General features: G+C 53.2%; 2 protein-coding genes and 1 long non-coding RNA gene across 3 annotated transcripts in view; all 3 read left to right on the top strand.

The window, feature by feature from the left end:
- The window catches only part of GALNS (galactosamine (N-acetyl)-6-sulfatase), a 44,273-nt gene extending 27,375 nt beyond the window's left edge, over positions 1-16,898 (top strand). The window contains 3 exon segments of the mRNA XM_068203222.1: positions 1,322-1,443; positions 10,150-10,267; positions 13,562-16,898. Coding sequence (XP_068059323.1) covers positions 1,322-1,443; positions 10,150-10,267; positions 13,562-13,648 — 327 coding nt within the window. The 3' untranslated portion in view covers positions 13,649-16,898.
- A 2,704-nt stretch (positions 16,899-19,602) lies between these two features.
- On the top strand, positions 19,603-21,224 carry LOC137481483 (uncharacterized). Its single transcript, XR_011003505.1, has 2 exons — positions 19,603-20,036; positions 20,996-21,224. It is a non-coding gene; the product is annotated as an uncharacterized lncRNA (long non-coding RNA).
- Positions 21,225-22,620: 1,396 nt separating this feature from the next.
- APRT (adenine phosphoribosyltransferase) lies at positions 22,621-26,808 on the top strand. The gene is made up of 5 exons (XM_068203235.1): positions 22,621-22,776; positions 23,338-23,441; positions 24,446-24,579; positions 25,396-25,474; positions 25,732-26,808. The coding sequence occupies exons 1-5, from the start codon at positions 22,697-22,699 to the stop codon at positions 25,872-25,874; spliced, it is 540 nt and encodes a 179-aa protein (XP_068059336.1). The 5' UTR covers positions 22,621-22,696; the 3' UTR covers positions 25,875-26,808.
- The last annotated feature ends 813 nt before the right edge of the window (positions 26,809-27,621 follow it).

Genomic DNA, 27,621 nt, shown 5'->3' with positions numbered 1-27,621 from the left:
GAATCTATAGCCCTGTGCAGATAAATGGGATTTCATGGGCTTCTAAACTTCTTGCTTTATTGAAAAGCAGAATATTAACTGCTCCACTGACCAGCTGTCCATTAAAAACAGGGGATATTTTTAGAAAATTGTTTGCCAATCAAATCCCACCAACATCTGTAGAGAGCCTTTTCAGTTTGTTTTATAAGCAAATGCTACAGCTGCTTTCCCACTTCCATTGAACCATTCCCATTTGCCTGCTCTCCATGTCTCTGTCCGTGTCTCGGGGCAGTTTGGGATTGTGAGGAACAGCGTGGGAGCTGGAATTGTAAAACCCAGCTTTAACAAGTCCATTTGGGGCTGGGCCTGCCTGGGCTGGGCTGGGCTGGGGGGCCCTGCTTTATTGCCTGCCCAGGGAAATGAGTGCTTTTGCATTTTTGGCTCTTGCCGGGGTTTAAATGGGCTCTGGTGGCCCTGGAGGCCACAGCCCAGGGATTAGGGAGCTCCCAACTGGCAAATCAGGGCTGGGGAGGGAGGGAGGGGGGCTGGCAGGGCAGGGGGGCAGGTGGAGCTGGCAGCTCTGGTGCCCAGCAAGCATTTAACCCCTTGCTGCTCCCAGCTGCTGCCCCAGGACATTCCCAGTAGCTGTGCCCTTCAAGCCCACTGCTGCTGCAGGGAGAATGCCACCTTGTGCCCCCACAGATGGTCAGGACAGGAATGTGGGAATGTCTCCCCTTCCTGCAGTTCTCCCATCCCCACTGTCATGCCCAGGTGAGTCCCTCAATACCAGCTTGCCATGAATCAAAGTGAAAATACACCAATTTTTATAAAATTAACCCGTTTGCTTTCATTTCTCAGACAAACTGATCCCTCAGGTACTGCCAGGGGAGTTTTCAGGTGCCTGCTGCCTCTCAGGGTGTCTGGATGTCTCTCCTGGGGTTTTGGTTTTAATCAGAAGTGTCAAGCAATCCCCTCTTCCTGGGGCCTTCCAAAGCCAGAAAAACCAGGCAGAAAATCCTTTCCACATGCAGAATTTTTATTATTAAATGCTTCCACCACTTTGTCTTTTGTTCTGCCATTTCATTTTAATGAATATTTTATTGAGATTATATTTTTATAAGACAAGAATACACAGCCTTGCTTCAGCTCCTATGTCAGTGCAACACCACTTGCTCACCTTATTTTACCCCACCAGCTCAGAATGTGTTTTGGGGATTGAAGTGGACTCTTGGTTTAAAATAATCCTGAAGTTTGTTGGTGTTTTGCTGGAGAAAGTGGCATCAGTCAAGTTTTGCTGCCTGCCCTGCATCACCTTTGATGACCTCTCTCCTTTTTCCTGCAGGGCATCGATTTCTGTCCTGGCCAGAGCGTGGCTGGAGTGACCACACACACCCAGGAGGAACACACTCACCTGCCCCTGCTCTTCCACCTGGGCAGGGACCCTGGCGAGAAGTACCCGTTAAGGTGGGCCACTTCATGGGCTGTCATGAAAACTCAGCAGTGTCACTGTTCAAAAGTTATTTGCTGGTTCTTGAAATCTGCTTAAGAACTGTCCCAGAAAGCCACGCTGGGAAATAATGGCTTTCCTGCTGGCTTTTTCTCTGGAGAAGGAACAAAAACCTTGTTTTCAGGTGGTCGGGTGAGGTGGGTGTGCACATGGACTTGTCAGCCTGGTTGTTCCTGTTCTGCGTCCTGCAGCTCCTCGGGGAGGAGGAAAACACCAATTTTTGGACAGGACAGGGCTGAGTGCAGCACACTCAAACAGGGCTGCTGGGCAGCTGTGCCTTGGAGCTGGGAGTTTTGGGGCCAGGGAAGGAACAACCAGTGCTGTGTGCTGCTGGAATCTCTGGAGGGCGGACTGGTCACCTTCCAGTCTCCTACCCCAGCTAAGAGAGCTTCTCCAGAGGGTGTTTAGCGGAGGACTTCGTGCCCAATCCTGCTCCTTCCTCGGGCTCTCCTGGCTGTCTCAATCCATTTTCCTCTAAGCCTGCTATTGTAATATTTATCTCTGGCACACACCATGCCCTGAGAGATTCCCACAAGGATTTATGCAGTCAGCAGCCAGCAGAGCCCACAAAGAGCCCTGCCACCTCCAAAAACGTTCCCAAGGTGTCCACACCTCCTTCCCTCCCTCCCTGCAGCAAATCCAGGGACACGCAGCCTCATCCCTCACCAGGGGTTCTGACAGGGAGAGTGTGGAAATAAATCAAGAAGGAACAAGAGCTGCTGGGACTGCCTGCCCAGAACTGGGTTTGTGCAGCAGCCTGGAGAGGCAGAGATGTTTCCTGAGCTGACAGGGCTGCAATTACTCAGCTGGTTTGAATAATTGAGTGGACACACTCGCTCCATTCCTTCCAGAGGAGATGAGCCTGTGCTGTCCACTGAGTGTTTTCACTGGAGAGAGGAGGGGAGGGAAAGTATTTCCATTCTCTCTCACTTAACAGAGCACTTTAGAGGTGCATCAGCAGTGGGTAAAGCTCTTCGGGGGCTCTGCTCCCACTGCATTCCAGCACTAATGAGCAAAGCACAGCTGCAGCCCCAGGGCTGTAAATACAGCTCAGTGAAACTAAACCAGGCTGGGATTCCAGGTGAGACCTGGGCACTTTAACAACTGGTTCATTTCCCAAGGGATGGAGGGACAGGACACAGGGAATGGCTTCCACTGCCAGAGGGCAGGGATGGATGGGATACTGGGGAGAAATTCCTCCCTGCCAGGTGCTGAGGCCCTGACACAGGGTGCCCAGAGCAGCTGTGGCTGCCCCTGGATCCCTGGCAGTGTCCCAGGCCAGGCTGGACAGGGCTTGGAGCAGCCTGGGACAGTGGAAGGTGTCCCTGCCATGGCAGGGGTGGCACTGGATGGGCTTTCAGGTCCCTTCCAACCCAAACCATTCCAGGATCCTGTGATTCTGTTTTAGGAAACGAGTGTATAGAAATAATCTCTTTTTCCAAAAATCAAAAAATGGGTAGCAGTAACTGAACTGTAGCTTGCCTGCTGTGTGTGTCACCTTTGTCACCTGCTCCAGGTGACCCTGCCTTGCCAGGGGATTGCAGTGGATGAGCTCTAGAACTCTCAGCCCTAAATACTCTGTGATTTTGGGATTCTCTGATACTGTTTGTGTTTCCTCTGGATTTGAGGCAGAGGAGCTGTTCCCTCCGAGGTGTTTGCAGCACCAGCTTCCCTGTGATTCCACTGTTCCTTCCCACCACCGTGGAGTGAGCATTGAAATAAATTCCAGGGTTCCGACTGCAATCATTTCTCATATGGTTGCATTGATTTTTTGGATATTCACAAGCTGTTGCCTTGATTGAATTTTATGGCAAGATTATGACCCGATTATGGAGAGCTGGGCTGGTGTTTATTATGCAGCCCCTAATAGAAACCCTCATTTTAGCACAGCACTCTTCCTTTCTCCAGCACATTCTGCTGCTATTGTCTCCTCTCTGGTCACAATGGAAAACTCATGGGAAGTGGGTCTGCTCTATCGAATGTGGTAATTAAATTATCCTCATTTGTGGAGCTGTTCTTGGTGTGTATTTTTATTTAGCTTAATTATCCCCCTTGGCAGGGAGCCTGCTGGGAGTCCCGACACTAATGTTTCTCCAAAGGGAATCCAGCATCCTGCTCCCAGCCTGCATCTGTCTGTCCCTACGTGCTGGCTCTGTTCTCCCTGCCTGCTTTTGCTCACTTTTTATTACATTTATTCCTTATTTAGTGCAGCCTTTTCTTCTCCCTTGAAATGATTTTAATAATCTGTCATCTTTCTTGATTTACATGAGTTTGACTGGGGTCACGTGCAAAGCCACCAGCAGTGGGTGTCACTGCAGCTCAGGAGGGCCTGGCATCACATGCACCTCCGGAGGGAATCACTGCTTCTATATTTGGGATCTCAGAGCCAGGGAATCCCAGGAATCAGCAGCTCAGTCACCTGCAGCAACACCCCTGACTTGCAGGGTCGTGTCACTGCACGTGCAGGACACACAGGGACAAGGTTGCAACTTTATAGATTCAGGGAGTATTTAAGATTGGACCCTTAGGACCATCAGGTGCCATTAACCTGGCCCTGCCAAGCCCACCACTGTTTGAGTCATCTCATGGGGGTTGGAACTAGATGAGTTTTGAGGTCTCTTCCCACACAAACCATTCCATGATTGTTACTCTCTATTAGGAAGATGAGTGGATAGAGATAACCTATTTTTCCAAAAATCAAGCAAAGCTTTTCACTCTTCTGGGCTGCTAAAGGGATCCCTGAAGATGCAAGTCCTGCAAGACCCAGAGGCAGCAGTAACATGTTCAGCTCCCTGGGGTTCTTGGTGAGGCAGGACAAGTCCTTCCTCTTCCTCACACTGTTCACTGCATTTCCTGGAGCCTGCCTGCAAACAGTCCCAGCAAAAGGAGCTCCACATGCAGTGAAAAATGGCTCAGGCAATTCCAGGCAGGTCCTGTCAGCGTGTGGGGACACGTTGGCAGTGCTGAGCACCTGCCCATGTGTTCCCTTCCTGTGCTGCACCCCTGCCCTCAGCTGCTCTGGGAGCAGCCCCCCCACCATGGCTGGGACTTCTCGTCCTGCTGCTGCCCCTCTGGATTTGGCTGGAGCTGCCCTGCCCCCCATCTTCTGCCAAGGGACACAGCTGTGTTTGCTCCTTTGCCTTGAAATAGCCTGGGATCCTGGAATGGGTTGGGTTGGAGGAACCTGAAAGCTCATCCAGTGCCACCCCTGCCATGGCAGGGACACCTTCCACAGTCTCAGGCTGCTCCAAGCCCTGTCCACCCTGGCCACACTTCCAGGGTGCCCCAGCTGCTCGGGGCACCTGTGCCAGGGCCTCACCTCTCTCACAGGGAGGAATTCCTTCCTTTAGATTCCTTGTGTAGGAAACCTTCAGACCCTTGTGTAGGAGTCACCTCATCCCTGGTGGTGAGAGGTGAACCCTTTGGGCCTTTTTGTCACCTAGATCAGTGCAGGCTGGGGACAGGAAAATCTCTTTTTTTCTAGCTCTCAACTTTAAACTGTAACTAAGAATGTGTGTTGGGCAGCACAGAAAGCAGAAGCATTTCCCTGAGTCTAAGCAGGGCTTTGTTTCCTCACTGGATGCAATAACTGCCCTTGTTACCAAATTTATCCAAATGCAGAACTAAAAGATCTGATAGGTTTTTTCCTTGGCCAGATTCTGTTATCTTGGGGCTGTGGTGTGTGTGCTAAGTACCACAGAGGGAACTTGTTTCTCCAGTGTGACAAATTCAGTAAAATTATCTCTTGGTACCATCTTCACAAGCAGTTGTCAGTTTTATTATCTGAGTCAGACTATTGTTTATACAGACATTTACTAAAATAACGCATAATGATTATATATATTTATATTTATATTTATATATTTACATATATAAATATATATATATATATATATAAAGCAAAGCTGGCACAGCTAAAAATACAGTTAGTAAAATACCTAATGCAGCCTGAAGTAGAAAAAGTGTTTTGAAGCCAAAGAATTTATAACAGCATTCTCTGAAATGCTGCCAGTTTGAGCCAGAGGTGCAAAGCTTAATAACAAGTGAGGACAGGGTAAGTACAGCCTGCTCACACCTTGTTATTACTCCAGGTTTGTAGCAGCTTCTGCTCTGAGCAATGAGTTTATTGAATTATGAACATCAAAATTCCTGTGTTTTACTTAGGGCAATGGATTTTACTATTATGGAAGAAAATGGAAGTGATAAGGCTTGGTTGATGAACATAATGATTTTAGAACACATTAATTAAGAAGAGAGCTCACAAGTGCCTATTTCAAGCAGATGGAAAATTCAGGAAATCATCAGAGAGGTAATTGCAGTGGTTATGGAGCCAGAAAAAAAGGGAAGGAGCTCCTGAAGGGAAGCTAAAGGGGAGAGGATCTGACAGAAAAGTTGCCAGTCTCACCTTGGTGCTCAGGGCACAAACCTGGCTGTGGGGAAGAGAGAGAAGGTGCAAAACAGGGGGAAGATGTGAATAATAACAAAGAGCAAGGATTGTGCCCAGGGGAGATGCTGACTCCTCATCTTGGAAAAGAGGGAAATGGTACCAGCTGCATTGCAGGGGTGAATTAGCAGCTGCCACAGGAGAAGTGACACTAAAAGTGTGGGAACTGTGGCTGAGGAGCCTCAGAGGTGGCAGTAAAACCATGGAGCGCCAGCCATGCTGGAAATGGCTGCAGCAAGGTGGGACTGGTACAGAGCCAGCTGGAGGGAAATAAAATCCACCTGTGGAGGAGAATCATCAGCCTGGAGACTGGGAATGGACACAAACACCTCTGGGTCTGTGGCTGTCCTTTCCCAGGGTCTGGGACCCACCTGGAGCTCATGGTTCATCAGCACACAGCCCTCAGGTTGTTCTGGGTGGAGTGATGCTGCATGAAAAGGAATACTGGGAGAAAAAAGCTGCACAAACCAACTGGAAAAAATGCAAAATGCACTTTGACATGGACGTCATCATCTTCATCATCATCTCCACAGACAGGTCTAGGCAGTGCTGCAGCCACAAGAAAGTGGCCTGAAGAGCACAGTACATAAATTGTGATTCAGGAATGCACTGAAAATGAAACTTCAGGAATAGCAAGGGGGCAGCCAGCAGGAGGATCCGTGGATAGCTGTTATTTCCTGTCACCTGTTCACCCCCAGATGAAGGCTTTACTACACACTCCACCTTTATCCCCTTAGCCATTTCAGTGTGGGGTTCCTGGCAGTGAAAGCCAGGATTCTGGGAGCTGGGGAGGGAAAACTTCCATGAAAATAGGTGAGCAGGTGGAGGATCAGCACCACCACATCTCCTTGCTGCAAGGAGTGTGCTGATCTTCACAGCCTGGGCTCTCCCATCTTGGGGGCCTTTGCCAACCTGGGTGATTCTGGAATTCCAAGGTTTCCCGTGGCCCAGTAGCCACATGCCCTTCATGCCTCCAGGGATACATCTGGCCCCAAAATGCTGCTGGACTTGGGGTAAGGGCCATCTTCACCCTTTGATTCCTCATTTGCTTTCCTTTGGCTCCTCTGAGTCTCTCCAGTAATTCCAGCAGCAGAGCCCCAAACCTGTCTCTGCCTCCTGCATTGTGCAGACCTTAAATTGCAAATAAACTTGATAATAGGAGAGAGGAACTGAGGAAGACTGAGTAATAAGACAAGATCAAGACTTGGATACCACGGGGCTGCGAAGCCTCAAAGCACTGATAGCAGATAAAATCAAATTATCAGAATCTGGGTGTATTTCAGAATTAAAAATAATGGTTTTAATTAAAATAATTCCAGGGGAGAAGGAAGTAAAGTATCATTAGCCACGTTTTATGCTCTTCCCATAACTTCCTATCAATCTGAGAGCTGCTGTTCCTAGAATCATGGAATCCTGGAATGGTTTGGATTGGAATGGGCCTTTAAAGCTCGTCCTGTTTAAAGTTCATCACCTATGGCTGCTCCAAGCCCTGTCCAGCCTGGTGTAGAGCCCTTTGTCAGGCTTCTGTGAATCCTATTATGGGAGATTTTATAATATACCATTCCCATTTTGTTCCAGTCCTCTCAGTTTCACCACGGCCCCATCACTCCCAGGACAGACACTGCGCTGTGAATCAGCAGGATGAGGTGTAAAACAAACCTCCTGAAATCCTGCTGGAAATGCTCCTGGATTTGTTTGGGTGCTGATCTATTTGAGGGTGCATTTACGGATGGCAGAGCACCCGAAGGTGAAAGCCCAAGGAGCACAGGATTAAAGCAGAGTTTGACTCCTCCCTGCAGAGCTGGGTTTGCTGGGAGGGCACGCTGGGGTTAAGCAGCAGAGCAGGTTCCAGGAGCTGTGGGGGGAGGATGGAGCAGATTGCCAAGGCACAATTACAGTAAATGAAGGAAGCACAGCCCACACCTGTGCCTGGGACCCCTCGCTCCAATCCAGCCCTGATTGCATCTCCAGGGACTTCCCGGAGGTAAAGTGTCAATTAGTGTAATGACCCTGGACTTTGTCCACTCTGCTCCCTCCTTCTGAGCGTGGAATAATTTCATGGACGCTGGGGGATCTCTTTTAGCAAACTCCTCACAACACCACCTGCTCACCCTCTCATTCTTGCACTGCTATTCCCAGCTCTCCTTCCCGGGATTGCTGATCTGGAATACGAAATGCAGCTCACCCCGGAGGCAGCTCTCCCAGACAATGGTGCCCAGACACCTGGACAGATAATTCCACCTTTTTTTGGAGCAGGGAATGCAGCAAACCTGGCCTTGCAGCCCAGGCCTGTATGTGCATAGCAGGAAAGAATGGGACTCCAGGTAGGAGAGGTTCCCAGCTCCCTTAACAGCTCCGACTGATTACCATGAGGTAATTATCCCCATTTTACATGCAAATTCCAGGCACTCCTGCAGATTTTGTCTCAAAATGCACTTGCTTAGGGCTGGAGGCAGTTTTAACTCCTGTGCAGTCAGTAAATACTTCACAAATCCATGGATGTGGGATTTTGGGGCATGTTGTGGAGCTGAACAGGAATATCCGAGGAAAAGCTGAGCCATGAAGGCAGGAAAACTAACCCCCACAGAATGGGGATTTCCATGGGGTCAAGAAAAGAAAACCAACCTCCATGGAGCAGGGTTAGATGGGAGATTGGGAAGGAATTCCTGGCTGTGAGGATGCTGAGGCCCTGGCACAGGTGCCCAGAGCAGCTGGGGCTGCCCCTGGATCCCTGGCAGTGCCCAAGGCCAGGCTGGGCAGGGCTTGGAGCAGCCTGGGGTGGTGGAAGGTGTCCCTGCCATGGCAGGGGGTGGGATGAAATGGGCTTTAAATCTCTTCCCACCCAAACCATTCCAGGATTGTCGGCTTCTGTGAAACTCGGGAGCTTCTCAGGATCCTCTGGGTTTCAGGGTGGTCCTTCAGCTCTCTCCACCAGGATCCAGGCAGCTGGGTGTGAGAGCAGCAGCTCCAGCTCCTCATCCCACCTTCCCTTCCGGCTCTCTATCAGCCCAGCCCCACAATCAGCCTCTCCCTGGCTGCCTGCCCAGCCGGGATATTTATAGGGTTTACTGGAAGCGCTTGGCACATCGCTGGCCTTCCAAATGTGATTGTTTTGCAGAGAAGGAAATTAGCTGGAGTGTGGGGCTGGTGGCCAGCTTGGCCTGGGAGCAGAGGGAGCCCGAGGTCAGGACCCAGCTGCATTGTTTCTTTTATCTTCAGAAGGAATTTGCCGCTCTCTGTGGCGTTTTTGGTGTTTTTTTAAGTGACTCTTAAGGTGATGGACAAAGAGAGATCATTGATAGGAATCCTGCTTTTTAGAAATACTTGAGATATTAGTGAAGTGCACCCTGAGCCACTCCAGCAAATACCTGCTGGAGGAATCAGTTGTGTCAGGCTCTGGTCGTTGATAACCACATTTTGGGGAATGGCAGATAGCTCCCAGCTTGGAATAATCAAGCTGTAATGGAAGAATGTGGATGGGGCAGAACCTCGGCATTTTGTGGAATGGGGGAGGTATTCTCATCTTGGACGAGGCCCTTCTATTCTTCTCCTCTCTGTTTGCATAATTTTAGTTCATTTCCTTGGTGGTTGTGGAGTTTAACTGGCCCGGGGTTGTGTTTGAAACCCTTCCTGAGAACACTCTTGTAAAACAAAATATTGACATTCCCTTTGCTTCCCTACAACAAACGCCTCCGCCCGGGGCGGGTGTTCCAGGAGAGCTCTTGAAGAGTGGGGGGAGAGTGTGGAGAGCTGCTGGCCTCAGGTGGGACACGCTGGAAGGGTTGCCTTGGGAAATTTCTGTCCTAAGCTGTCTGGGAAAGTGTTTGTCCTGTGTCTGGGAAGTGTCCCTTGATAATCATTGAAGGGACAGTTCGAGGAGAGCCCAGAAATGCCCTTTGATTTGCTAAGACAATTCCCTTGGGAATCCACATGAGCTCCTAGCAGATCTGCACGAGGAGGAGACATTTGGGGCCCCTGGAGCAGCAGTCTGGGAAGCTGAGCTGCTGTGAAGCCAGGTGATTTCTGGGGAGGATAAGCCACTGCCATCCTTGTTGCCCTAAGCAGAGCACCTGCACCCTGCCAGCCTGGATTTCATTCCCTACAGACCCGTGGGCAGCTGGCAGGATGTTTCCACACCTCCTCCTCCTCGTGGCCCAGCCTGGTGATGTGGACACCAAAGGAAGCCCCAGCAGTAACCCCTGTGCTTTTCCCCCTGCAGTTTTGCCAGTGAGGAATACCAGCGGGCCGTGGAGCACATCTCGGGGCTGGTCCAGCAGCACAAGGCCACCCTGGTGCCAGGCCAGCCCCAGCTGAACGTGTGTGACCAGGCTGTCATGGTGAGTGCCTGAAGCACAAATGCACTGGGCAATCCTTGGATTAAAATGCATGTTGTAAAGGTTTCATAAAGTGTCAGTGTTGGGAAGGGGTGGGGAAAAGATGCACGGTCACACTTCCTTGCTTAGAGACGAGACGGGGCAGATCCTTCTTCCCCTTTCTAATCCCCTTCTGCAATTCTCAAAATCCTGGAATCATGGAATCCTGCAGTGGTTCGGAAGGGATCTTGGAGCTCATGCAGTGCCACCCCTGCCATGGCAGGGACACCTTCCACCACCCCAGGATGCTCCAAGCCCTGTCCAGCCTGGCCTTGGACACTGCCAGGGATCCAGGGGCAGCCCCAGCTGCTCTGGGCACCTGTGCCAGGGCCTGCCCACCCTCACAGCCAGGAATTCCTTCCCAATATCCCATCTATCCCTGCCCTCTTTGTTTTGAGTCTTCTATGGGACTGTTCATTTTCAGTGGTGTACCTTTGGTCTTGCTCTGTCTCCTCCAATTCCCCCCATGCCTGAATTTTCCAAAGTCTTTATTGAAATTGAACTTTTTCAGTTCTCTTTTCTCTTTCAAGTCTCCTGTTGGAAAGTTACAGTTTGGCTTCCCTGTCAAACACTGCTTGGTTTGTAGAGAACCTGGGAGAGAAACTGGATAATCTGGGGGAGGCTGTCACTTGACAGGAGGTTGTGTAGTCTGAGGGAATGTGTCTGTGGGCTGACAGACAAAATAGTAACAGGCAAAATCTTCTTACAGACAAACTCTTGTAACAGGCTGTTACAAAACAGTAACAGGCAAAATCTTCCTGATGCAGAAATTATCTCCTGAATCAGTCAGAACCTGCTGCCTCTGGTCTGTCACCAGCAAAGAACAAAACGTGCAGCTGTGTCCCCTCAGTAACAAAGCAAAGATCTCCCTTAGCTTTGTCCCATCTCTTTTTTTTTTTTTTTTTTTGGATGTTAAATAGGAAAAAGATTTGAGGGCCCATTGTTTCTGTGTTATTTTCTTTCCTTATTCAACTTTTCCTTTAATAAAAACTGTTCTCTGCTCCTCTGGGACCTTTTGGGTTCAGGCACTGTCCCCAGGGCCTGGCTGCTGCCAGAGGCAAAGGCATTTCTTCCAAAAGTGCTTCCCAAATTGAAGGCCATCAGTGGGCTGGGGGATCCTAGTCCCAGGAGAAGTGTTTCAATCCCAGCAGGAAACACGGTGAGTTCTCCAATCTGTGTACACTCCTCACAGGATAACTCCATGGTCACGACACCAAAATACCAGGCAGCAGCTTGCTGCCTTTGGAGACCAGAAATGAAGATAAGCAAACCTTTAGGGAGTGATTACATTGCTGGGCTGGACTGGAGGCTAAATCTGGTTTTGGGGGATGCTGGGAGATAAAGATAATTTACTGACACTATCTCCTGTCACCTGTTTATTTGATAAGGGTTTTTGTTTGATGTATTTGGGAGAGAGGAGGAGAATTGTCTTTACTTACACATAAACAAAGTGTGTGGAAGTGTTCAAGGAAGTGTCCAAGGCCACGGAGGGACAGGACACAGGGAATGGCTTCCCACTGCCAGAGGAGAGGGTTAGATGGGATATTGGGAAGAAATCGTTCCCTGTGAGGGTGGGCAGGCCCTGGCAAGGGTGCCCAGAGCAGCTGGGGCTGCCCCTGGATCCCTGGCAGTGCCCAAGGCCAGGCTGGACAGGGCTTGGAGCAGCCTGGGGTGGTGCAAAGTGTCCCTGCCATGGCAGGGGTGGCACTGGACGGGCTGTCAGGTCCCTTCCCAGCCACTGCAGGGTTCCAGGACAGCAGATGGATCATTGTGCAGCTCCTGCAGAGGAGTGGAGGAAGCAGGAGCAGGGAGGTGTTTGCAGCCCATCTGTGCTGGATCCCAGAGCAGTGTCCGGGGAGCTGCCCCAGCGGCAGCTCTGCTGGGTTTTCCTGCTGTGCAGGTGTGGGAGAAGCTGTTCCCTGCAGCTCGGGGCCGGCCTGGCTCGGAGCACTCGTGGTGTCCCCAGGGCTCCAGCACAGCCCAGCAGCGGGACTGGGACTGCGGGAGCGCAGCACAGACCGTTTATTGTTCTGCTTTTTCAAAAGAGCAAACATTTCATTGCATGTGTTCCTTTGGCTCTCGGTTCCTTCTGCAGAGTGCTCTGAATTTTCCAGCCGTGGCTGCACATTTCAAAGCAGAGGAACGGATTTAGAAAACGACATTAATTGTTCTGAAAGCTTGCGGAGCCCTCGGTGCAGAGGTGCCTCCAGCACAGCTCCCTCTGTGTCTGCTGCTCTGCAGGAATTGCTGGTGTCTCACTGCCATCTGTTGTCAGCTCCATGGAACAAAAACCTGCTCCAGCGGTTTTTTTTCCAGGGGTTGAAGGTTTCTTTTCCGTAGGAATTTAATTCCAAGAAAACATAAATACTTGCAGGGTGAAAATCGGCAAAACGAAAGGCAAGAGGTCAGTGTTGAACTGGCCTTTAATAGGGGACAGCAGGAATGTCCCATGGATGGACAGACCTGAGAGAGGGAGGCACAAAAGATTCCTGAAGGCAGAATGGGAATTGTTATCTGCCCTTCCCACGACCACAGTCCCACATTTTAAACGGCAAAACCTCTGTGAAATTAAAAATGTTCATTTACCAATTCCTTCCTCCATTAATCCCTCTGGAAGCTGAGGTTGGCAGTGGATCTCCTTTTCCTGCTCTGCACATGCAGGTAGCTCAAGAAACGTGGAAACAAGGAAAACAAGTAGTTTTGGTGTGCAGGCACTGGAAGAGGTGTCTCAGGAATGCTTCCTGCTCCATGTGCCCATGGATTCATCCATCAAAACACTCGTTAAAATACCAGCATTCTTATCTCGCTCACACCCTTGGCCTTCTGCTGCCTTTTGCTTCCTCAGGACAGTGCCTGGATATTGCAGTGCTGAGAATGGGAACTCCCCTGGAACCCCAGGAAAACCGGGGGTGTCACCAAAACCTCCTGGTCTGGTTGCTCTGTGCTACCACAGGAGGGAGAGGAGGGTCACCAGCATCCCAGCAAGCTGGGCTGGGAGAGGCCAGGAAGGACTGGTGTGTCCCAGGAGAGGGAATCATCTGCTGCACAGCATTTGTAGCCTTTCCCAGCTTTTATTTGAGCACTGTTTGGAGTGGGGAAGTTTATGAGCCCAGAGGCTTGGGCTGCAAGAGGAGTTTCATTTTTCAAGCAGCACATAAAAGTGTCTTTGTGAGGATCATAAGGAGCTGGTTGGGGTGAGAGCTTAGCAGATACTTGGTGTGAATCATCGTTCTGTCTATTTCTGTTTGTTTTTAACAGAATTGGTCTCCTCCAGGCTGTGAGAAGCTTGGGAAGTGCCTGAAAGCACCAGAGTCTGATCCTAAGAAATGCTCCTGGCCTCACTGATGGCTGCAGCCCTCCAGAGCTACCCAGAGGCAGCTGGACATCCAGTTTCCAATGCCTGCTCCTGTTGGCACTCCTGTTTACACAGGAAGGGTGTGATGTGTGCATGATATCATCACTTGCTCTTCCAAAAGGGACAGTGTTTATATTCCTCGTGCTCAGGGTTTAGCCTCTACTCCTCTCTTCCCCCAGTTCTTTCCCTAAATGGTAACTCCAGTGAGGATTGGGTCAGCTATAAGCTCCCTGGACAGCCACGACTCTGCCATCAGCTCCAAAATGCCATGGATCACTCCTGCTCCTTCCACCCAGCCTTGCTCACTGGGGTGCCCCAGCAGGAGCCACGGGACAGGTCAGGAAACTCAGAGCTGCCAGAGAGCCCTGCCCAAACTGCCCATGTTTTGTTTGCCTGTAGCTTGTTGTTTTAACATTTGGTTTCCATTGTGAACTCTGGACATCAACTTGTTTTTCCTTTCTCCCCAAATTTCTGAGTTCTGGGTGCAAACCAGGGATCCCTCCTGCTCACAACAGAGGGGTTTGGAACTGGGGAGAATGCCCTGAATTCCTTCCATGTGTAGCTGCAAACATTCCCTAGGTCATGGTTTAAGGAAAGGTGGGGATTGTCTTCAGGTAAGTGTTGGATTGGGGTTACAGCCCCTGTCAGTGCCTGAAGGAGCTCCAGGAGAGCTGGAGAGGGACTTTGGGAAAGGGCCTGGAGTGCCAGGACACAGGGAATGGCTTCCCACTGCCAGAGGGCAGGGATGGATGGGATACTGGAAAGGAATTCTTCCTTGTAGGAGTGGTGAAGCCTTGGCACAGGTTCCCAGAGCAGCTGTGGCTGCCCCTGGATCCCTGGCAGTGTCCAAGGCCAGTTTGGGCAGGACTTGGAGCAGCCTGGGACAGTGGAAGTGGGATTGCACTGGATGAGCTTTCAGGTCTTTCCCAACCCAGACCATTCCAGGATTCTGTTGCCAATAGTTTGTGCAGGACATTTGTGGGGAGCTGGGGTTCAGCTGTTCATTTTGGGGCTTTCCTTAATTTCCAGAAATCTGGATCTAAAGCTGGTCCAAGCCACACTTCCCATCTCGTGCTCTGGGCCCAGCCAAGTGCAGGCTCAGAAAAGCCCCTTGGCATCAGCCCTTAACTCTTGACCCCGTTTCCAGCACACGCTCTCCGAGGAATTCTCCTTGTGCAAACGTTCCCCAGCCTGGCTGTGGCTCTCCTTTAGCCAGAGTTCCTGGGGAACACAGAGCCTTTGCTCAGTCCCACAGGGCAGCTCCCTGCTCTGCCTTGGAGCCTGTTCCACACCCTTCCCTGTCTGCAATAAACCTGTCTGGAGCAAAACCAGCCTCCTCTGGGCCTTCAGGGCAGCAGCTGGAGGGAGCCTGAGCATGTTTGGGTTCAGACTGAAAGAGGGGAAGATTATGGATGTAAGGAGGGAATTATTCCCTGTGAGGGTGGGGAGGCTCTGGCACAGGGTGCCCAGAGAAGCTTGGAGCAGCCTGGGATAGTGGAAGGTGTCCCTGCCCATGGCAGGGGCTGGAGCAGGATGAGTTTTTAGATCCCTTCCCACCCAAACCATTCCATGATTCTCCATTTGTCCCACTGACAGCTCTGCTTCCACCCCTCCAGTGTTTTCCACAGTACATGTGCCCTGTCTGTGTGATGTTGTGCTGCCTTAGGAAAATCCAGGTGCTCTGTACCTGGAACAGCTCAAATTCCTCCCCAGCTAAGCTTGGAGCTGCTTGAGAGCCCTGCTCTTGTGCCAACTGTGGTGCTCCTGGCTCTCAGCTGCTTTTCCACCCTCCTGTAATCCCAAACCCCATCCCATGGTTTATGTACCTGTAATCCCCTCCGCAGGAATTCCTGGTGTGTGTCTCATGAAGCTGGATAATCCCATTAAACTGGAATGAGAACAGCACTTGGCTCAGCTCTTGCTGTTGCACCTCTCAGAAATCCCAGCCATCATTTCAGGGATCCCTGCACATCTGCAAGTGGCATTTGTTTGTAGCCCACATTTCTTAGGATGTTCCTAATTGTCCTTCAAGTATATCACGGCATTTCCAGCTCATCCATAACATTTCTCCTTGTTTAGACACAGCTCAAGGCTTGGGAGATGTGGCCGGCAGCTCCCTCGGGGTGAGGTCAGGGCTGGGAGCAGTTGTGGGTCTGTCAGCACAGGAGACCAGATAAAACCAGGAACTCCCCATTTGCTGGGGCTGCTCCACCTCTGCTTTAGGGCTTCTCCATGCCCAGAGGAGGGAATGGAGCCGGGAAGGGGCTGAGGGAGCTGGAAAGGGGCTCAGCCTGGAGAAGAGGAGGCTCAGGGGGGCCCTTGTGTCTCTGCACAACTCCTGACAGGAGGGGACAGGCTCTGCTCCCAGGGAATGGGGACAGGAGGAGAGTTGTGCCGGGGAGGGTCAGGTTGAATATCGGGGAATTTTCTTCATGGAAAGGGTATAAAGCATTGGCACAGGGCAGTGGTGCTGTGCCCAGCCCTGGAAGTGTTAAAACCACGTGGATGTGGCACTGGGGTGACCGTGGTGCTGCTGCCGAGGGCTGGACTCGATGATCTCCGAGGTCTTTTCCAAGCTCGGTGACTGATTCCACAGTTCTGTCACTGGGACTGCCAGAGCCCTGCCTTCACTGAAAAACTCCCACCAGAGGAGGGAGTCCATGGCTGCAGCTCCCTGGCAATCCTGTCAGCCCTCAGAGCGCTGCGAGGTTACAGCACTGGTGGGTTTTGTGCTGCTCAGGAAGAGTTCCCCCAGGATCCGAGCTGGGCCCTGGCCTGGCCACGCTCCTCAGCCCCCAGAATTTGCTCTGGACACCTCCTCCCTGTCTCTGCCTGCTGCTTCTTCCTTTTCTCTTTCACAGCTGCACTTTGGAAAGATCCTGCTTTGCCCCTGGAGCTTGCTCTGAGCAGCCAGGGGTTTGTCCCCCCTCCCAGCACAGCAAACCCTCATTCCTCATTCCTGGAGTCCTCTCAGGACACAGATCCTGGAGGGAAATTTTGCACTTGAAAGCAAGTTAGTGAAGCCATGACGTGTTTGTTCAGAATAAAAGGACACGTAGCAGATAATAAATAATCAGGGTTTAATGTGACAAAGCTTCTGCTTTAAATTTAAATAGGAATAGTTGCTTTTCAGCTGGATAATAGGAGGAGTTTTAAATGAATGCCTTTCTTAAAATTGTACAGATTTAAAAGTTGTGAGGTGAAGAACTAATGAGGAAAAATAAACTCACTTATCAGCAATGCAGTCTGTGATTTCACCTGTAAGCCAAGGGAGTAGCACCTTGCTTTGGGGCACTCTCCCAGATTCACCTCCTGGATCATGGGACTGACTGGCCTTAAAAATAACTTGGTTTGTTTTCCTGGAATTATTTTTACCATGGATCAATCTCCCGGCCCCCACAGTGCAGTTCAGAGGCTGGGGGGAACCAGGGCCAGCACAGGGGTGGGGATGGTGCCTGCAGCCCCCACTGCCCACTCGGGGCACAAAGGGGCCACATCTGCCCTTAAAAACCATCCTAACTTCTGGCCTGAAGCTTCCCAGCTTGGGAACTGGGGCAGGAGTGGGGCTGGAGGGATTTCCTGCCCACTCAGGGTCCTGCAGCAGCCAAACTGGTCTGCTGGTGGATTCTGTTCTCAAGCTAGGAGACAGAAATGCCAAAGGAATGCTGGAGTTCAGGGCTGCGATGTTCCTTTATGTTTATTACGCTGAACGCTAAAAGCTCAATATCTTCCTGGCCTAAGAGTCCAAAGAATTTCTTTCTTGTCTTTAATTTCCAATTAGCTGAGCCTCTCAAGCCTTCCAGCTCTGCCCCCGAGGCTCTGTTATCATCCCACCCTCCATGCAGAGGAGCTTCTGAAATGGACGGAACTAATAATCGTGGAAGAACTCCGGCTGCATTTCCAGGCTCTGGCTCAGCAGTGGAGCCTTGATTTCAAATCCTGCAGCGACAAATGGATTATTTCGGTGGCAAATTGGTCCCTGGGGACCAACAATTTGGGGAGCTGAATGCTGGAACTGGGAAGCAGCAGATCAATTCCCAACACTTAGAGCCAAGGTTAATGCCCTGCAAACTGCCCTGAGTGCAGCAGTGAGGAGAACACGGCCCTGCCTGGCCGAGGGGAGCCTGGGAATGTGTCAAAGGAAAATGGGGAACTCTGGAACAGGGGAAGTGAGCGAGACTCCCATGGATTTGCTGGTAAAACCTGGGGGCTGTTTTGGGGCAGTGACAGTGGGATTTGACTAAAAGAAGTGGAACTGGTATCTCCAAGAAGGAGGCTGTGGGACTTGGGACAGTAGTGGCAGTTCCCATACCTGTCACCTCCAGCCCTTCCCAGACATCATGGACAGCATCCCAAAATTCCTGGTTTCACATAAAGGATCCTCCTCAAGGTTGGACACTCTTATTTTCCCCAGTGACAACAGCTTTGAAATAACCCCATGAAAGAATTCCAGCAGCTGAGGAAGGACCCGTGGAAGGTGAGAACTGACAGAGTTTCTGCGGGAGGAAGGTTTGGGGTGCTGGGAGGTGATTTTTGGCTGCAGAGTCCCCAGCAGCCTCTGGAGCACAGCCAGCAGAGAAATCCCTCCCCAGGGATCCTGCCCTTGTCCTCAGCACTGGGAAACTTTACAAACTAAACACACTTTTATTCTCTTAGGAGTTCCTGTGCTTGTTCAGCTTCCAGATAACTGTTCTGCAGTTAGAATGGCCTGTTTTCCATCTCTCCTAGCAGTTAGAATACTTGGAAATCGACTTTTCCTTTTGTTTTCTGGTAGCACTGGATGTTTTTCTGTGTTATCAGGAGGCGACACTATGGTGCCCCTTGAATTAAACTGTCAGGTTTTAAGAACAGCTGTAAGGGAAGAACTGAAATTTGGGTTCTTTTCTCCTTTGGAAAATGGCTATTTGAAACACCAAGGCTCCATTTGCCTGTTTTCTTTATATCCCCTTCCACCGTTTAAAGTTTTGTTGTCGCCTTAAGTCTAGTTGGGATTATATAAATCCTAAATAAAGGTGGATCCGTAGCCAGAAGCTTGTGGTCTTTTAGGAGGGAGAAAAAAACCTCTGCCTTGCAGCTTCTGCAGAGAGGCAATTTGGCAGCTCTGTGGGCCTTTGTCCCTCTTGGAGTCACTTAACACCCTCTGGGTGACAGGAGGTTGGTAGCACAATTCCCAGCTGAAAGGGAGAGCTGATAAAAGCCAGCAGCGAGGAATGCGAGCCAAATCCATTAGTTCTGGATCAGACACAAGACCCAGGCTGGCCAGGGGAGAGAGAGGAGTTTTGTGTCTTCTCCAAGGGCCTGATCCAACCTGCTGCAGCAATCAGGAGGTGCTGCCTTGGGCTCCCAGGGAGGCAGAGCTGGATCACGACGCTTTTCCCTCTTTTAGGGAGACAAAACCAGGTCCAAGGCTTCCGTCCCGAGGCCAGGGATCTGGCTGGGGAGCTGCATTCTTCTGGTGTTGAAATAAGATATTTCAAATTTGGTTGTTTTTTTTTTTTTTTTTTTTAAGTTTAAAGTGCATGAGTTTCCTCAGCTGAGGTTGAAATGAAACATTCCAGTGGATTTGCAGGGAAATTTTTGTGCTCGTTTTCCCTCGTGCAAGGGGGATGTTGAAATTTGGGGCATTTTGTTCCACTTCACCCTGAAGTGTTAAAATCCTGAACGGAACAGAAACTTCCAGGCTCAGCACAGCTCTTTAATTGCCTGGTTAGGCTGATTAAAGTTAGTTCCCAAGCTTTTGTATTCCCAGTTTCTCTGCTCCCTGGCTAATAACACCTCTCCTGTCAGGATCTCAAAGCACTTTTAAATCACTGATGGCCTCGGTGTCCAGAAAAGAGGCAAACCCAGCGTTCCCTGGGGGAATCCAGATTCCAGGTGGTGATTCCTTTGCCAAGCACGGAGCAGCCCTGAACCTCTCGGAGCAGCCCTGAACCTCTCGGAGCCACGAGCGGATGTGGAGTCACCTCCCGGGTGATATTCCAGAGCCCTTTGACATCACATTTGGAAAGGGGTCCTAGGAAAGTTCTTTGCAGATGGAAATTGCAGTAGGAGACAGCAGTGTTGTTTGAAAGGTAGAACAATCACAGGGAAAACTGATTTCCTTGGGGTGTTCCAGCCCCGTCTGTGCCGGTGGGTGCAGTTGGAATCCTTGCAGATGGGGGATAAATGAGGAGTTCAGACAGGAATCTCAGCAATGTTGTCTTTTAACCACGATTTCTGGCAGCTGGGTCAGTGCAAGTCCAAATTGGTGTAACCTTTGTGCCCTTCCCGGCAGAACTCGTGGGGACAGACTGATCCCACATCGAGGAGGAGGAGGAGGAGAGATCCCTGGCTGTGGGGTGGAGCAGTGGGGGCACTCAGCAGCTCATCCTGCTGAAGGTTTGATGAGGGGCCTGGGAACCTCACTCAGCCTCCAGGAAAATGTGGAGTTTCCTGCAGTAAGGGTGGGATCGTGGGGGGGTCACAAACAGGACAGGGGTGACACAGACCCCCCGTTCCAGCCCCTCTGTTAGTGAGAGGCAGGAGCAGAGCTCCCTGGCAGGCTGAAAAGATCCTTTTTCCCAGGAAATAAGCTCCTGCCTATTTATTTCCACGAGTAGGCAGATAAATTCCATCAGCAATTCCATCTGCCAGGAAGAAGAGGAGTTGCTGGAAGAGCTCATTGTCCAGTGCTGTGCTTGTAAGGTCACCAGAGAAAGGCGTCCAGCTCATCGCAGGGAGTGCGAGCGCTGCGAGCCCCGGCTCCGCTGAAAGGCCCTGTCCTTCCTCCCTCTTTGCTTCCCTGGAACAGCTGCCCGAGAGGATTCTCCTGGTGCCAAAGAGATGATCTGAGTTCAGGGAAAATCTTAGTTTGTGGGGGAATGGTTGTGAAGGGAGCACGGGCTGTCTCTGGCAGCAGAGGGAGTTAACCTTAACAGGAGTTGGGATTGTGCAGCCTGGGGAAGAGGAGGCTCCAGGGGGACCTGAGGGCTCTTTCCAGTGCCTGAAGGGGTTCTGAGAGAGCTGGAGAGGGACTGGGGACAAGGGCCAGGGTAAGGGGGAATGACTTCCCCAGAGGGCAGGGTTAGATGGGATATTAGGGAGAAATTCCTCCCTGTGAGGGTGGTGAGGCCCCGGCACAGGTGCCCAGCGCAGCTGTGGCTGCCCCTGGATCCCTGGGAGTGTCCAAGGCCAGGTTGGGTGGGGCTTGGAGCACCTTGGGCTAGTGGAAGGTGTCTCTGCCCATGGCAAGGGCTCTCCAGAGGGGTTGAGTGAAGTTTTCCCAGTCACAGCTCTCAGCAGCAAACACTGAGCTCAGCCAGGGGTGTTACAGCTCAAACTGCTTCTGCTTTCCACAGCAAGCCGTGCCCGGACGGGTTTGGAGCAGATCCAAGGTGTATTTGCTAATGGAAGAGGAGATCTGAACTCATTTGGTGGATTTTGCATGGCCAAACAACATTCAGCAGCAGGAGAGGGGAGATGGGAGCTGTGGGAGCTCCCTGCCCTGCCCAGGGCTCGGTGACACCAGGAGCTGTTGGTCCAGGACCTAGGGCTGTGTTATTGTCCCTCATCCCAACCAAACGGGTTTAACAAACACAGAATGACTCCAGGAGTTCACACGAGGTGGTGAGGGATGGAAAAGCAGGAAATAGTGAGGTCCTGAGGAGTTTGCTGTCTGTGGAAGGCTGGGCAGGGTGAGGGGGTGGAAATGAAACCCCCAGGCAGGGAGCTCCTTTCAGAGGCTGGGGCCAGGCAGGGACATCCAGCTCCACACGGAGCAGGTACCTGGGAACTCTTCAGAGGGGAGCCTGGGGCTCCATCCACTGCTGTGCCAGGGCTCCATGCCCCTGGGAATTGCAGCTCCATGTGCCAAGAAGCCAGGGCTCCATGCACAGGGGGATTTGGGCTCTGTGCATGAAGTGTCAGGGCTCCACACACCAGGGATATCAGTGCCTCGTGTCCTGGGGTACCACACCTTCATGGGGGGCTGGGGGCTCTGGGATAGCTCCATGTCTGGAGTATCAGACCTCCATGCACTGGGAATTTGGGACTCTGTGCATGGGGACACCGGAGCTCCGTGTGCCTGGGGGGCAATGCTCCATGCTCCAACATACCAGAGCTCTGAATACCGGGGGGCCGGGGGCTGGGGCTCCAATGGCCCGGGGTAACGGAGCTCCAAATACCAGGGTACCGGAGCTCCAATGCCCCAGGATACTGGAGATCCACATCCCAGAGCACCGGAGCCCCAAACACCAGGGGGGGATGATGTTCAATGCCCCGGGGTACTGGAGCTCCAAATACCGGGGGGACTGATGCTCAATGCCCCGGGGTACCGGAGACCCAAATACCGGGGGGACTGATGCTCAGTGCCCCGGGGTACCGGAACTCCGAATACCGGGGGGACTGATGCTCAGTGCCCCAGTGTACCGGAGCTCCAAATACCGGGGGGACTGATGCTCAGTGCCCCGGGGTACCAGAACTCCAAATACCGGGGGGACTGATGCTCAATGCCCCGGGGTACCGGAGCCCCAAATCCCGGGGGGACTGATGCTCAGTGCCCCGGGGTACCAGAACTCCAAATACCGGGGGGACTGATGCTCAGTGCCCTGGGGTACCGGAGCTCCAAATCCCGGGGGGACTGATGCTCAGTGCCCCGGGGTACCAGAACTCCAAATACCGGGGGGACTGATGCTCAATGCCCTGGGGTACCGGAGCTCCAAATCCCGGGGGGACTGATGCTCAATGCCCCGGGGTACCGGAACTCCAAATCCCGGGGGGATGATGCTCAATGCCCCGGGGTACCGGAACTCCAAATACCGGGGGGACTGATGCTCAGTGCCCCGGGGTACCGGAGCTCCACACTCCGGGGTACCGGATCGCCAAACACCGGGCGGACGGGTGCTCCACGCCCCGAGGCATATCCCCCCCGTCCCAAGGGCACTGCCGCCCATGCCCAGGTGCCCGGCCGCTCCGGTGCCGCCCCGGGCGGGCGGAGCCGCCCCCGCCCCGCCCGGCCCGGCCGTGCCGGAGCTGCGGCGGCTGCGCACGGCGGGGCCGCCATGAGCGACGAGCGGCTGCGGAGGGTGCGCGACCGCGTCCGGCCCTTCCCGGACTTCCCGGAGCCCGGCGTGCTGTTCCGGTGCGGCCGGGACGGGGATGGGACGGCGGCGGGATGGAGACGGGGGCGAGGATGAGGACGGGGATGGGATCGGGAGGGGAACCAGGGCCGAGACTGGAGCCAGAGCTGGGGTTGGAAGCAGGGATGGGGATGGCGCCAGGGCTGGAGCCGGGCCGGGGACTCGCTGCCAGCTCCTGTCCCCGCTGCCCATCCCTGGACCCGGCAGCACCAGGCAGGAGCCTTCCCCGGGCTCGGGATCCTTCCCCGGGCTCGGGATCCTTCCCCGGTCTCGGGATCCTTCCCCGGGCTCAGGATCCTTCCCCGGTCTCGGGATCCTTCCCCGGGCTCGGGAGCCTTCCCCGGGCTCGGGAGCCTTCCCCGGGGTCAGGAGCTTTCCCCGGGCTCGGGATCCTTCCCCGGGGTCAGGATCCTTCCCCGGGCTCGGGATCCTTCCCCGGTCTCGGGATCCTTCCCCGGGCTCGGGAGCCTTCCCCGGGCTCGGGATCCTTCCCCGGGCTCGGGAGCTCAGCGTTTCCAGAGCAGCCCCGCAGGTCCCTCACCCCCTGCCCTCCCTCATTGCAGCGATATCAGCCCCTTGCTGAAGGATCCTGTGGCCTTCAGGACTTTGATTGATCTTCTGGAGGATCATGTGAGGGCGTCTTGCCCTAAAATCGACTTCATTGTGGGTGAGTGTTGGTTGAACGTCCCCGAGGTCAGGGCAGAGCAGTGTGTCCCGGGTGGGAAGCTTGGGGTGGCCCTTGGGGAATGTTGTAGCCCTTGGACACAAAAATCACCTGAGCATTGGCCTCTGTCAGGAGGCCAGGAAAGACCAGAACCCTTTCTACCCTTCACCTCCTGCCGCGATTTCCTGAAATGCTGCTGTGGGATGTGGCAGGTGCCCTCTGACACTTCAGTACCTGCTGCATAATTTGTTGTTAAAAAGGAGGGGGCACCCAAAGCCTGCTGTGCCCGCAGTGTCCCCCCGCTGTCCCCAGGGCAGGCAGACCCTGTCCCGGCTGGTTTTCCTCAGGGAGCCTTTCCGGGCCAGCACAAACGACCTTGGTGGCCAGAACGCCTCAGCTCACCTGGCAAAGTGCAGAGGAAGGCAGTGCTTGGGCTGGGCCACAGCCAAAGGGGCACAGACCAAACCTGGCCCAGGTGTGATAAGTGAAGTCTGCCCAGAGGTGCAGAGTTCCTGCTTGTGTGGCAGGACTGATACCAGGGCCCTGCTGGCTTTATCTCTAGGCAAAAGGGTCAGAGGGGAGGGAAACGGGCTCCTGGGGCCAGCAGCAGCACATCTGGGTGAGAACAGGAGTGTGGGCTGTGTTTTCTTCACTTCAGAAGTGACTTGAAGAGCAAATTGCTTTTAGAATGGGAGGATAAAGCAGAAGGGTTGTGCCAAGACCCTCCCCTAGTGAAATTATTCTGATCTGAGTGATGGGACAAGAGGAAAAGGCCTCAAGTTGCACCTGGTGGGGGGGTTAGGTTGGATATGAGGGAAAATTAAATCACTGAGAGGGTGATCAGGTATCAGAACAGGCTGCCCAGGGCAGTAGTAGAGTCACCATTCCAGAAAATATGTGGATGTGGCACTTGGGGATGTGGCTTAGTGCTGCAGATGGTTGGACCTGATGGTCTTGGAGGCCTTTTCCACCGTGAATGATTCCCTGGTTCCTGCTGTGCCCCCCAGGCCTGGACTCCCGTGGGTTCCTCATCGGGACCCCGCTGGCGCAGAGGTTGGGGATCGGCTTCGTGCCCGTGCGGAAAAAGGGGAAACTGCCCGGTGCCACCGAGTCCATCTCCTACAGCCTGGAATACGGCAGGGTGAGGCCTGGGAGCGGCAGGGGCTCAGGCTGGGGGGAACAGGGGGCCTAAACCCCGTGGGGAGGGGGTCCCGGGCTGGGTTCTGATGCCGTGGATAATCTGGCGCAAGCCCCGGGAGGGGAGCGGCGCCGAGCCGGCCCCGAGCCACGGTCGCGCCGTTTGTGCCCACGGGTGATGTTTGCTGCTGTGCCGTGGTTCTTCTCGGGGGTTGGTGCTCAGACTTGGTGCTAAATGGCTTTCTTTGGCTTGAATTCAGGGGCATGGCCACGGAGAGTGTCCCCCACTCTGGCAGTAAGTGCTGTAAGTCAGAGCCGTCCCGCATGGCTTCCCCGTCCCGCCCCGCGACCCCGCGGCTGCTCCCAGGGCTGAGCCTCAGTCTGTGCTGCTCCCACTAGGAACTAACAGCAGCAGAACCCCCAAAGCCAGGCCTAAGCCATGAGGATTGTTTGGGCCAACCAAGCTGGCGTGACACATCCACACAGGTGCCGGTTTGGATCTGGCTCTAGGCAGAGCTCCCCAGTGCGTGACAGATTTTCCTCGCTGGAGAACTGCTCTGGGATAAGATTCCACCATAACACACGCGATGAGAGTTCAGGATCTTGGCATGCCACAGGGCTGGCCCAGCAATCCCCTCCCTGCTCTGTGTTTCTGTGGCGCTCCCCTGTAGCTGGGATTTGTGGGGTTTTTGGGATTTTAGGTGCTGAGTTTAGGCTGATGTCGCTGAGGACTTGTCTGTGTTCCAGCATGAACCAGCAGCTCCTGAGGGGTTTCTCTCCAAGGCCAGACTAAAACAAAGCTGCTCTTTGCTCCCTGCAGGCTGAGCTGGAAATCCAGAGCGATGCTGTGGAACCAGGACAGAAAGTGGTGATTGTGGATGACCTGCTGGCAACTGGAGGTGAGGGAAGCACGTGTGACCCATGTACACCTGTGTGCATGGAATGGCTGCCTTGGATAAATCCCATCCAGTCCCACCCCCTGCCCTGGGCAGGGACACCTCCCACTAGCCCAGGTTGCTCCATGCCCTGTCCAATGTGGCTTTGGACACTCCTGGGGTAGCCACACCTCTCTGGTATCCACAGCCTGGCAGCAGCAGGGGTGGCTGTGGGGCTGGAGCTGCCCCTGGAGTGAGGATGTTTCTGCTCCCCTCCACAGGTACCATGCGTGCTGCCTGCGAGCTGCTGAAGAGGCTGAAGGCTGAAATCCTGGAGTGCCTGGTGATCATAGAGTTAAAAGCCCTGAAAGGGTCGGAAAAGCTCAATTCCATCCCTTTCTACTCCCTGCTGCAGTATGACTGAGGAGGAGCAGGGAGGAGGGAGCACTGGGAACAAATCTGGGGCTTTATGTAGTGACTCTGGATGTCACAGGGGGGTGGGGAAGGGGGTTAAACACAGGTTAAACACGGCATGGCCAGATGCTCTTCAATCCTAGATTTCCCAAGCACTGTGTTGAGTGTAATGATCCCTTTTTGGAGTTCATCCTTTTAGGAAGAAGGAACAGGCTGATTGACTGGGGGGGATGGAGACCAAGATGCAGCCTCACTGAATCTGTGGTTTTTAGGAGACCAAAGCGATGACATTGCTGCTGAGGCAGGAGAGCTCTGACAGGGCACCAGCATTCCTTGGGCTGGGCCCGTCAGCCTCCAAGGAACCTGCCAAAAAATTCCCAAAGAAACACAGGAGATGGGCAAAAAGCAATTCTTTCTGTAAGGGACAAATCCTGCTACATTTGACCTCAGGATGGGCTGGCTGCTCTGTGCTGTCACTCACACCAGAGCAAGTTGCTCTTACACCAGGGCTGTGCTTGTTCAGGTGAATGAAGTGCCTGCTGTGTCCTCAGATCAGGATGGTGCTGGTGTGGGATGAGCCCAGTCAGTGTTTTCCTTCCCTGGAGACCACAGGCACCTTTTGTTCAGCAGGAATTCCCCATCTCCTGCACCACATCCCACTCCTGTGCTGCTGCTTCCCCTCTGCTGGGCTGTTCTGGGCCATCAGGCTGCTGCCAGCTCAGAGCCTGCCCTTGGTGCCAGGCGAGGCCACAGGAGAGGTGTTGCAGTGGTCTCAGGTGTGTGAGGAGGGGTTTGGAGATGCTTCCTCCAGCACGGTTCAGTTTGGTCACAGCTGTGTGACAAAAACTTCCACAAGCCTGAAAACATCAGGGACTGTGTCCCTGGCCCAGCAGGGACTGGACTCACAGGTAAAATAAATATTGATGTATTTTTGTATTTCCTAAGCCGTCTCAGAGCTGTTCTTGCAGTGGCTGAAGCCGTGAGTGACCCTTGGGAGTCATTCACTGACCCCAGGCGGTCAGTGGGGCAAGGCTGTGGTATGAGCTCTCCCTTATCCCCCAAATGCTTGGAGTTGATTTCCAGGGAGCATTCAGGTGCCTTTTCTTTACTCTGCACCAACCTCTGGCTGGAGGGGCTCGGTCAGCTTAGCTCCCCTTCCCTACCCAGCCCTTCCACTTGGAAGGACCACTCCAGCTTATTTCCACCCCCAATTCCTGAAAAGCCCCTTAGGTGCTGCTCACTTTACACTGAGGAACACAATTCCCTGGGGACCAGCCTGCCCCAGGCCCTCGGGGAGCCAGGGCAGGCAGCACCTCTCAGGCTTGGCACCAGCAGAGGGTCCCTGCTGCGGGGGAGAAGGGAAAATCAATTCCACCCCGAAGAGCCGTGGAAAGCAGCTGCGTGCCGGGGAAGCAGCGTCAGCCCTGCCAGTGCCAGCAGGTGACATCAGGGAACGTGGGGACGCTGCCCTGGCCCTGGCTGGGCTGCCAGCAGCCCCTGATGTCATTTGCTTGGAGAGACAAGGCTGGGCAGGAGCAGCTTCCAGGTGGGAGAAGGGTTTTATCCCGAGGAGCAGAACAGGAGCTCGCTGGGAGCTCTGCTGGGACCTGAGTGTGGCTGCCAGGCTGCTGATTCCAGCTCCCTTCCAGTCCTGCTTCTCGACTCCAGCTGCTGCAATCCAGCTCCTTCCCACCACGGTGAGGTCCCTGAGCATGGCTGAGAGCCCAGCTTGCCCCAGGAGCCCCCAGCCTCACACC

The sequence above is a fragment of the Anomalospiza imberbis genome, chromosome 12 (genome assembly GCF_031753505.1).
Source record: "Anomalospiza imberbis isolate Cuckoo-Finch-1a 21T00152 chromosome 12, ASM3175350v1, whole genome shotgun sequence".
NCBI lineage: Eukaryota > Metazoa > Chordata > Aves > Passeriformes > Viduidae > Anomalospiza > Anomalospiza imberbis.
This window is presented reverse-complemented; position numbering and strand designations above follow the sequence as displayed.

Coding starts and splice junctions, on each gene's coding strand:
- APRT (XM_068203235.1), top strand. CDS start 22,697: ATGAGCGACGAGCGGCTGCGGAGGGTGCGCGACCGCGTCCGGCCCTTC. Junction 22,777..23,337: donor GAGCCCGGCGTGCTGTTCCG/GTGCGGCCGGGA, acceptor CCCTCATTGCAG/CGATATCAGCCCCTTGCTGA. Junction 25,475..25,731: donor TGACCTGCTGGCAACTGGAG/GTGAGGGAAGCA, acceptor TCCCCTCCACAG/GTACCATGCGTGCTGCCTGC.